Source organism: Orcinus orca, chromosome 1, assembly GCF_937001465.1.
Source record: "Orcinus orca chromosome 1, mOrcOrc1.1, whole genome shotgun sequence".
NCBI classification, from domain to species: domain Eukaryota; kingdom Metazoa; phylum Chordata; class Mammalia; order Artiodactyla; family Delphinidae; genus Orcinus; species Orcinus orca.
In genome coordinates this window covers 126,875,714-126,888,027 of record NC_064559.1, presented here as the reverse complement: position 1 = coordinate 126,888,027, position 12,314 = coordinate 126,875,714, and the positions used below count along the sequence as shown (strand labels likewise).

Sequence of the window (12,314 nt, the reverse complement as noted above, 5' to 3'; positions counted from 1 at the left end):
TATTTTGAAGCAACTTTTCATAATGCAGTTTAGACCTGTATACAACACAGTGAAAAATCCTTATGATGATGTTTGATTGGGAGGATGGACAAATAGATGATTCTGGCTAACAGTAATGTCAGATTTTTTTTTTTTTTTCATTTTACATTGGTGTTATAAAAGGATGAATTGGAGATCTGGACAATTTCCTACTGAGCCTGGACTTAATATATATTCATAATACACATAACAACATAGGTAACATTAGGAACAGAAGACAGTATGTGATACCTGCTTTACTGCTTTTGGCTACAAGTGGCAGAAAGTCTTTGGATGTATAAAACCCCTGGTCCTGTGTCAGGCCTTGGAAGATGTGATCCTTTTTGGGTTCTGGCAAACCTAAGTAAAAAATTTTATAAAATGTCATTAGAAGGAGGAGTGACTTTTTCTACTGACTATTAGAAAGAAAGTAGAAAGCTGTAATCATTAAGATAATGTGGTTCTTAGAGGAAAAAAAATCTATAAGCAAATTAACATAAAAGAATGTACATAACACAATGTAACAGACCTCAGAGTATACCTTTAATACATAACTAAGAATACATCATAAATCACACATTCATGTGCACATGTACATATACAGAAACATGGATACTCACATACAGTGTTAAGGGGAAAATCAGGTTATATTCTTTCCTCATGTCATAAATAAAAATAAATTTCTGGTGTATTAAAGTGCTAAATATAAAAAATTCATCACAAAACCTAAAAGAAAATATGGATATATGTTTATCTAGTTCCTGAATATGGAAGGTCTTTCTAAGGGGGTGGGGGGAGACTAAAAAATTTCAAAGGAAAAAAAAGTGTTTTACCACAAAAATTCAGCGAGTTTTACACTTCAAAAATATTATAAACAAATTAAATGCCAAGTGATTAGCTAGAAGAATATTTTAACAAATAAAATGTCTTTTCTACATAAAGACATTTCTCAGTTTTAATGAGGAACATATTAACTTTTCAATAGAAGCATAAACAAAGGGTAACAAAAATTGGGATAACAAAAAACATAGTTTATAAGCACCAAAAATCTTAAATCCCCTAGTAATTTAAGAACTGCAAGTTAAAACAATGAGATATGATTTCTCCTCTACTAAAAAGTAAAGGGTTTAAGAAAATTACACTATATGGCAAGGTTAAAGATGAGATTTGTTATGCTCTTTTGGTAGAAATTTGGTAGAAACTGGTGCCTAATTCTAAAAAACAGTTTTGAATCTATCATAAGAAAATACTAAGACATGCAAATAAAGGTTTGATGTACAAAAATGGTCAGTGCAAAAAAAAGATAAGAGAGAAACAGAAAGGGTGGAGGAATATCAAAATGCCAACAGAATGAATAATCCAGTTTTACTTTAAGAGATGAAAAAATGACAGAACAAAATGCAGCCATTAAAACAAACATTTGAAAAATGTGGTAACAGTGTTAAATAAACTAGCAGGACATAAAACACTGTGTATAGTATGATTTAAGTTTTATAAAAATATATAAACTATATAATCTGAACAGTAATCATTTCTGGTGGTGGGATTGTGGATATTCTGGGTTTTTAAAAATTATTTCCTTATTTTCCATATGTTCTATAACATGCATGTATCAACTAGTTAGGAAATAATTGCCAACATTTTGAAAAGAATATGAATAGTTGGTTAAAATGTTTTCAAACTACAAATGAAGCAAATTTGATAGCTTTCACCCCACTACAGGAAAGCTTTTCATCTCAATTCCATAAGGGGGAAATTTATAGTTTAATGTTATTTACTATCCAAATCTCAGTCTACCAATAGGCCATTCCAGAGAAATAGTAGTTTATTTCATAGTTAAATGAAAGCCAATCGTAGCTGCTGGTAGACACACAGAGTAAAAAGCATGGCCCAGGAGATGAGTTTGTTGTGTGCGATAAGGTTGATACTGTATCTGACCTGAAAACTGAAGGTGCTGGTGGATTGAGCGCATAGCCAGCAATAAACCACTGCTGTCCCTTCAAATTAAATCAAACATTTTTCTTTCCTGTCTAGCACCTCTTTCATTTCCTCCCCCCCCCAAAAGATTTGCCCTTTGTTTTTAGGTTATTTTAAGACCATTTTTTAAAAATTATTTTAATTATCTAAGAAAGTTAGGCAAGTCATTTGACTGGTCTTTGCTCTGGCTTCTCTATAAACAAAATGGGGATAATTTTATTTCTTCATTTTCTGACACGGAGGAATATCCCTTAGTCTATTTGTAACATGGAAACTATTACATAAATGTGTGGTTATATATATTAATGTAATTCTTTTCAAAGGGCTGAGATGGGGGTGGTTACAGTTACATAAATATAGCTGAATATGTACTTGAAGATTCTAATGACAAAACAATTTTTCTTGAAAGCTGTTAAAAGATGATTGTAGTTTAAGCTACATTTGATTAGTCAAACCAACATGTGTCATTTTATATATATATATATAAAATATATATTTTTAAATAATGAGGACCTGTCTCCCCTTTGATATTACTATACTATAGAGACTGCATATGTTCTATGGTACTTCATTTTCCCATTTTCCTGTTAAAAAAACACAACAAGGAAAACAATGTGAAGGGTTTTGCAATTTCAAGGTGATGTGATAAGCAAAAACCTTTAAGACAGATCAAAAACAAAGCACAGAGAATATAAGTGGTGGATAAGAATTCTACAGTTTCTGGTAATGAAGTCTAAGATCCTTTCTTTACTAATCCCTAATCTGAGCTTTTTCATTACTTGCCATGGTTAAGGTAAAAGGGAGATTTACATCTGTGCTTATTTTCTATAGACCCACTGCTAAAATAACTGTTATATAAAGAAATGCAAGGCATTCGTATTAAACACACCACCTGACCCATAGAGATGATGTTTTCTCTCCTGCAAGAATTATTTCACAAGAAAAAAGCTTCGGTAAAATTTAAATTTCATTTTTTCACTTGAGTCATACACTGACAAGGACAACTGAGTTTCCTGTGCTTTCATCCCACTCTGCATTTATCACTATAATGAATTTAACATTTACTGGGTCAGATTCTCCCTGTAAATGTTCAAGAGGGCACCAGCTAAATGTTCTGACCTATAGATACTGGCTTGAGGACAGGAAAAATGAGCCAGTAACTGGATGGGATGATTATGATTGGGTTATCTCTGCAGCCTATTTAGCCACACCTCAAGTCATGCTCACTTTTAGATTCCCAGTGTCCACGGAGCGCTTCTCCCCTACCTGGGTGGCAGATCATCTATTAGGACCATGTAGCTGAAGCTCTGCTCACATACTCTTTGGCAGTCCAGCCCAGCCGGCAGAAGTACCCTATTCTCTGCTAACTATGATGCTGCTGGGTAATTAGGAACAGGGTCTTTGTCATCAGACAGACTTTGGTGTGAGTTCTACCTCTCCCATTTATCTGATTGTGATCTTCTGTAAGTTCCCATAACGGTTAGTTTTATGTGTACATAGCTAAGTACACACATCAAATTATCCAATCAAACACTAATCCAGGTATTACTGTGAAGGCACTTTATAGATGTGGTTAATATCTATAATCAGTTGATTTTAAGTAAAGGAGATTACCTCAATAATCTGGATAAGTTTCATCCAATCAGTCCAAAGGTCTTAAGAAAAAATTGAGGTTTCCTTAAGGAAGAACAAATTCTGTCTGTCTGCTGGCCTGGCCTACAGATTTTAGATTTGACAGCTCTCGCAATTGCATAAGCCAATTCCTTGAAATAAATCATACCACTCAATCTATCTATCTATCTGTCTATCTATCTATTTATCTATTTTATATATCTCTTAAAGGCTTTATATTTCTAGAGAGCCCTGAAAAAATTAATTAATCGCTCTGATCTTCTACCTCTGCATTTCTAAAACAGAGGTAATAATTACATTTCTCTTCTCTCATAGATGTGTCTATCTATTTATCTATCCATACATATATATATAAAGCATTGGGACCTGGCACATAGTGAATGCTCAATAAACACTATCTATTAATATTAAGATAGGTTTATTATTCTGTAGTTTATAATTTTTATTTCAAATTCCACATCTCGTGGCAAGGAAGAATAAATCTTAAATCAAAGTAAGGTACTAAAACCTTAGCAAATTTAAACAAAGTGCTACAAAAGAAGAAAAATGAAGCAACCTTAAGTGAAATATGAAAGATAATGAAACTTGCAAATACCCATCTATCAAAGGAAGATTTCCCTGAGAGTAGGTGGCATATTAATAAATAAGGTATGTGTCTATACCAGGATGATTTCAAAATGACACTGAAATGACTTTTTAATTCACCTTTCAGTGGGAAGAAGGAGGTTTATGAATAAAGAGGAATTGACAAAGATTTGACAAACAAAACAGCTCAGGGTAATATACGTATAGTGTTCTCTGTCTTTCAAGGAGGCCAGATAGTTTCTTTGTTCCCCTAGAATAGTTACTAAAGTTTTTGGTGTTTCAGCATGCATTTATACAAAGGTATACAAAGGAACACCTTCTTAAGACGTACTGAAAGATTATCATTTTCAAGTTCTCCAAAAAGAAAAGAAAGAAATAAAATGTTGCTTATACTACAGAAAATCTAACTTAACATGTATTGATTACTTATAGGCACTGTTTTAAGTGCCTGACATATAGGTAGGTGATTTTTATATACTAACTCATTTAATTCTCAAAACAACTCTAAAAGACAACTCGCATTATTATCTGCATTTTAGATATGAGGAAACTGAGGCACATAAAGATTAAGTAACTTTGCTGAAGGTCATAGAACAAGTAAGTAGTAATGCCAATTTCTAACCTGGATGGTCTGGCTGTAGAGTGTATGCTTTAACTTCAAAATGCTGCCTTTGCCATGTATAAGGTTATAATTAAGCCCTGTTATAATGTGTTGCTACATAACAAGTGATGTCTAAAGTAATCATTCAACGTATATGTATTAAGTTTCACTGTAAGGCTATGGATACGCATACAACACAGAATGTTCCAATCTAGTGGTAGAGAAAAGACTGGCTGCTTCTCTGGGCTGCATCTTTGTTTTGCAATTCTTTTCTCTAGCACAATTCCTCTCTAAAATGTCTTCCTTCTTAACTGCATTCCCCTTGGGTATCTGCTGGTTATTTTTCAATATCTGATATTCTTTGAAATCTGTATCTTTGCTTTGTTTCCAAAGCACCTCCCTCTGAAACAACTACAGAATACACAACAGCAGTGTATTTAGTAAATTCTTTGTACTCATATTAAGTTCTGCACAACTTCAATTAACATTAACAAGATATTAAATATTCTGTTTTGTGTTATCATCTAGTAAGTAATAGATGAGGAATAAGTCTCTAAGGCTCAGTCTTCATAGCTATTGTAGGACGTGTTTAAGAATTTCTCAGATTTTATAATGTCTGCATGTGTTACTTTACTGGGTCAACTCATTCAGTGTTAATTGAATTGAGCAACAATTTGTGTGACGCCTCTCATTCTTGAAGGCATTCACTTGAATGACAGCTAAGCCGTCATGCGGAAGATGGTGATCAGACAGACATGTCACGGGAGACAGCCTCACACATCCCACAGAAGTGGAGAAGACAGCACAGAACATTGTGAGACTGCCTCAGGTTCCTGGCTTACAGAAATGGGCAACGTTCTAGTATTCTGAACTCTCTCTGCAGGTATACTGTCTTGTTATTTCACATGAGTGCTTTTTCAATAAGAAGATTTTAGTAGACATATAAAATCCCTCTGATTATGTCCTACTCTCAAGTTTACTGGCTGAGCACAGCAAAATGTAGTTGATGGCAAATGTCCTAAGTTTTTCACTTTTCCAAGTACTTTTGTGCCTGAGATTTTGCTGTCTTCTCAAAGAAGAAAGCACGTGTGTGATCTCAATCCTCATTGCTAAGCCTGGTTTGGGGAATGGTGCTGCATGAGGAAGAATATTAACATGTGAAGATTAAACATGGATTCATTAAACAAACCCTCACTAAGGGACACGAGGCTATCTACCACAGCTATGCAGTTGTGTCTTTGTAAGAAATGTCCCTGTGTAACCATTGTTTTTCTTTATTTTTGTTTATTAAATCTTTTAAAAATATCTTAATGCCAACTGACTTATTTCTATCACTTGTAAATACAGCGTACTGAATAAGAGTGAAAGCTCTAAGTCAGACTTTCTGTGTTAAAATTCTCATTCTAGCTCTTACTAGCCATTGACCTTGGGCAAGTAAATTATTCTTTCTGGGCAGCAGCAGCCTCATCATAGGATTGTTAGGAGAGTAAAATGAAAACAATATATGTAAAGCTCTTTGCATAGATGTGAAATAAACGTTTCCTTTTATTTGCATTCTCTCCCTAAAAGCCTTTGTTTGATATAATGAAAGGACACATTCGGATAGACATAAATTAAATGTTCATCTAATCCATCATATACACAATTCACACTGTTGCACATTTAAGCGGTCAGTGTTGGACAGATTTGTTAGAATGAAAGGCTGTGGTAAGACAAGGGTATTCCTCTAACCTCATTCATTCTACAGACTACAATGGACGCAAACCATACGTGCTTCAAGACCAGGAAATAGCAAGGTTAAGACCCTCTATTGGTTAAGGCATCATTCAAACTGCAGCAGTTAGTTAACATCCTGCCTCAGAGACCACTGACCTAGGAGTCTGGAGAACTGGGTTCTAGTCTCATTATATCCCCTTTCTAGCTGTACTTGGGTAAAATTACTTGTAATACTGTGGCTGTCAAATTCCTTTATTTTATCTAATTATGTTTTATTAAGCTATAATTGACATATATTAGTTTCAGGTGTACAACATAAAGATTCAGTATTTGTATATATTGCAAAATGATTACCACAGTAAATCGAGCTAACTGCCTTGATTGGAACGAAGATATCTCTGACTTATGTACAGGGTTGCTCTGAAATGAGGTGGAAAAGTACACATAAAAGCACTCTGGTAAATCTAAAAAACATTCAAATGTAAATCATTATTACTGTCTTGGGTAAAATATAAAAACTATGGAAAATAAAGACTCACATTATAAAAGATTCATAGTATACACTTTCACAAACAGAAGATACTGCAATTAATCATAAGAAGATATTTAAATGGCTGTACATAGATATGTAAATGTAGGTATAACTCATAAATACATGTATTATGGATATATGTGTTTATATACTTACTAGAAAAAGTAAACTATTTCGATATCAAGCCCAAACAGTTGAGATTACAATATGGAAATAAAATATGCTTTTCAAGGGCCTAAGCATTCCACAATTTCACAATGGATTATAAAGTTCTTCATCTGTCACTTAAGGATCACTTATATGACTCAAAGGATTTACTTCCAAGGGAAAACAGTGCCGTAAGGGTTATCATTCTAAGATCTATATATGGATTAGAAAGAGAACAGATCAACGATGCCCTATTGTGATTCTTTTCTCAATAAAACTCCCCATCTTTTTCTGACAACCCACTGTAAATGCGTTTAGCTCTTGGGTGTTCAGACTGAATTCAGAAAGAGTGGAGTGATTCAATATAACACATATGAAATCAGATCACCATATATCACAATAGTATTCATTTCATTGATTTTTCAAATCCCCATTAAATATCTGTTCTGTATAACTGCTGTCTAGTCTCTCTCTATATATATATGACCACAAGCATTAATTGTATGGATCACATAATTCGTTAGAGCATAACAAGATGAAGACTCTTAAAAAATGTTATGAATGAAATCACCATCTCAAATCATATTTTTTCCCATTACACAAGGTATTTTTCTATACAGAAACATATAACAATAATGACATCCAGACCTAAGAGGAGTAAAGAACACTCATACAATTTTGAAAATCGGAGAGACGCTGAACTAAGATCTTCTTTTTGTATTTAATTATGAAAACAGTATAATTTTAAAAGCATTGGAGAAGAGAATAAAATAAACAAATGTAATAATTCCTATGAAGTTACAAACGTATTTCAGTTTGCTTCTACGATTTCATGTAGAAAATATGTGTAAGTTCTATTATACCAATGAGATCAGTTCATAAAATTTCATATTAGAGCTTAATATCAGGCTCCAATTTAGAGTTTTCATGGGTGACAGAAAATATAAACATATTAATAAAGCAATGTGTTCACAAGATCAACACATGTGAAGTAAATTGAATCTAAGTGGTTAAAATTCTTCTAGAGGATTTTTAATCTGTAATAAAATATCTAGCAATTTCATATAACAAAATGAGAATAAGATTCACTATGCATTTGTAGTCTCATAATTTTTACTCCTTTTACACATTTGGAAAAAACAGAGAGAGAGAGACCTTATTTTAATTAATAAAATATTGTCCAAGAACTCAAAGACAGATAAAATATCCTTGAGTGTTTTCTACTTTCCTGATAAATAACTTCTATATTCAGGATCCACCTTATCGATTGTTCTTTCTATATAAAGGGACATATGAAGGAAACAAAACAACAAAATCCTGGACCAAAAAAAAGAAGCTGAACTATTTTTCTTTATATTTTTGTAATCCAATTTTCTTGTAATTAGCAGAAGTTATTTTACTAATTAAAATTTAATTTTAATATAAAAATAAGATCTCATTAAAATCCCTCTTCTAGAAAACATGTTAATGTAATTTTCTTTTTCTGTCACAAAATTATACATATCCCTTTGATTTTTGGTATTATTTATTAAAGTGTGCTTTATCTCTTGGGCTTTTTCTATTTGTTTTCCTCCCTTCTCTTTTCTCTGTTTCTCACTCTCATTTGGCTTTTGCTATAAAACCATATCCTTAAATTTTAATCCTCACATCATGAAGTAAGGGTAAGCAAAAAAATTCAAAGAATATGCCTCAGGGGAAGATTTTTTTTTCTTAATGACTGGAATTCTTAGATGGTGTTAGAAAATTACTATTTAGCACTATGTAAGTATACTATATTCCAAAGTAAAGAAATCATTAATAATAAAATACTAAAAAGGAACAGTTATATTACAAAATAAATCTACCAGGCTTACAAAGAAAACAAATTTGCTACAGCTACCTGCTGTGGAGATGAGGCAGTAATCTCAACAGCAGGAAATAAAAGAGAAGAGAGGAGAAAAATACAAAAGCACAGACATTAAAAAAGTAATTAAAACACTTATCTCCATCGACATACATTACGGAAAAAACCCTCAACCAACCACCTAAAACCATACTTTATTGAACTGCACAGCAGGAAATAGCATTAAAGCTGCCACCGTAAACACACATTCTGTAGAAGGGAGAATACCCCTTTAAAAATGTAATCTCAAAAGTATTACTAATGTGTTAATCACCAGTAAATGTACCATACATTCACTGTATTGTATTAGCTACTTTCTCAAAGGTATTTATTAATTGTACTTCTAAATTTTTTACTCAAATAAATTCTTAAATATACGTACTGGTAACCTCTTTATTTGTAATCGTTCTAATGAATTTTACAGCTATATTGTGAGGCTAAAGTATTCTGTATATCAAAAACTTTATGTAAAAATTTTTAATATAACATGCATTTATAATAGATAATGCAGTTAAACTGTTTTCTTTAAAGCCAAACTAATCTTTGCTATAGTACTGAAATAAAAAGAGTGAAACACAATGCAAGAGTTGAGGTCATGGATTAAAACTGAAATGAAAGCTAAGAATCATTGTGAATTACCCAAGTATGCTCTGGCCTTCAGAGCTCTGCAAAGTGAAACAATACAAGTCTGAGGAAGCAAGTGGCAGGCCTTAAAATAAAGATCATGCACCAAATGTGCTTGGTGACTCTCTCAGCTGCTGAAACTTGCTTCTGCATCTACCTGATTCTCCCCAGGCATGTCTGTGAAACAATGGAGAGCTGCCTGATTCAGAATCAAAAGACTTCTAATGGCCTCCTGACCTTTACTTTTTAGCCATTAGCTATAAGCTCATGCCTAAGTCATTACATTTTAAACCTCAGTTTTCTCATCTTTAAAATTAGAAGAATTACAAAATGCATTTCCTTATAGAACTGTTATGTGGACAAGTAAGCATAGTACAGCTCTATATTGCTGAAACAACTTAAATTTACACATAGAAAATATAGATATTGGTTTTGCTACCATATAATTCTTTTACCTTTTAATTATGCATTTTGTTCTTTACTCAAATGATACATTTCTGTGCAAATTTATTGATCTTATTCTAAGTCACTGCTGTGGTTTTTATAAATCTTACAAGAAAATACTTAGTAGATTTTTTTAAAGAAATGTGTATGCAATAAGAAAAATATTAAATTATTTCCATGATTAAATATACTTGGAATGTGCTCAGTATTACCGGTACATTGCTGAGTTAGAGTCTTGAAACTAGAATACTTTTATAGGAATTCAGAAAATTCCACAAAGTAATCACTTTCCAAAGACACTCTTGATGGATAGACATGGTCAACCATTTCAGAAACATATGGTTGACCCTGAACCTCAGTTTGTTCATCCACAAAATAGGCAGATTATCTAGAAACCAAATTCTGAAACTTGCCTGTGATTTTCAAGGAATCCAAGACTATGAAAACGTATCTTTGTACATGTGTACATTTTATTGTGTATGTGTACAGAGGGTCCATACCTTTCATTATACCCCCTACGGAGCCTGAGACTCAAAAATGGTTAAAGAATCACATTGACTAAGATTAATTCAACTATACCATACCACTTATCCAGCTGCCATTCCAAGTGCATGGAGTGTGGTCTCAAATGCCAAAATGCAATGTAATTATCCACACCTGACAATTGTTACACATCATGAATAAATACCATTTTATATAAGACTTTGTAAATATATTAAGGTCTGGTAAAATAAAGTTATAGTTTTGATGTCAGACATAACTATGTTCATGTTATTACTCCACTGTAATATTGGCTGTATAACCTGCATAATCACAGTTACTTAAATTTCAAGTCTCCATTTCCTTATCTATGAAATCAGCTAAATTAATTTAGATAATATATCTCAATAATATGATAAATGCTTACCACAGTGACTAGCATGTGGTAAATACTAGTAAATGAATTGGCTTTTATGTATTTTAAATTCCAAAATCCTAATACTTTCATACTTGTACCTTCCTTGATATTTTTCTTTCTTAACACTTACATAATTTTAATATAAAACACCACAACAACCACCAAAACTACAGATAATTTTAAAAACTTAATGCCAATTGCAATTTCCTTTGATATTGGTGATTAACCATATAAAACTTGGCAGATTCAATGTATATTCACTACATATCCAGTTCTGAAATTTCTGTTACTTAAAAAAGCCAAGCAAAACTACAGTCTATCCTGTTCAACTTTCAAATTTGGATACTAGTTGTGATTTTTAATTGTTATTAAGATAAGATGGAAATAGAAATTTTGGATGTTTCATTTATTTAAGCACTTATTCATTAATACCTATTGAGTGCCTACTGTACTTAGGATACAGAGGTACTTGGGATATACAGAGATGAATAGCTTCCAATCTAGTGGGAGAAGAACATATAACCAGAAATAGAAGAAAGCAAGATAAGTGCTATGACAAACGGATGCATAGGTAAGTGCACAGGAGCCCTTACAAAACACAGTTCACCTCAGCTGGTGACAATGATACTTACGCTCAGTCTTGAAAGATGAATGTTTCCCATGGTAGAAAAAGAAAGAGGAAGAATGAGCAACATATACAAAGGTGTGAAGGGGTAAGAGTTCAATCTGAATGAAACTAGGGTGTGGTCAGGGGAGCAGATAGGAGAGAGGGAATAGCAAAATTTGAAATTGACAGATAAGCAGGCCCCAGACCATAAAAGGCCATGCAAACCACACCAAGGAGTTTGGATTTTACCCAGAGAAACACTGCAGAGAAATGATACAGTCAGCTTTGTATATTAACAAGGACAAACTGGTAGCAGTATGTAGACCTGATTTGCAGACACTGAGAATGAAGGAACTAGATCATTTAAGGGGATGCTGCATAAATCCGGATAAGACAGGAACACTAACCTTGTACTTCTCAACCTGGATTATTAGTAACCTCCACTAACATGGCATTACAGGGAGTGTCCACAGCCTCAGTACAAACACAGCCTACTTTCCTGGGTCAACAATTTCAATCAAAGATAAGTACTTTAAATTATGGTGTTTATATTAAGACAAAAATGGAGATGCTGAGGAATGAAATGCAAATTTCGAATAAAATTTTACTACTTCAAAGAAATTCTGTATATGGGATTTGAAACTGTGCCTC

At 32.9% G+C, this 12,314-nt stretch overlaps 1 protein-coding gene across 2 annotated transcripts in view; it reads right to left on the bottom strand.

The window, feature by feature from the left end:
- DPYD (dihydropyrimidine dehydrogenase) overlaps nt 1–12,314 on the bottom strand; it is a 795,698-nt gene that overhangs the window by 453,859 nt on the left and 329,525 nt on the right. For both annotated transcript variants that reach the window (XM_004263062.3, XM_033437294.2), the window contains exon 9: nt 271–378. In XM_004263062.3, coding sequence (XP_004263110.1) covers nt 271–378 — 108 coding nt within the window. The remainder of the gene's footprint in view (nt 1–270; nt 379–12,314) is intronic.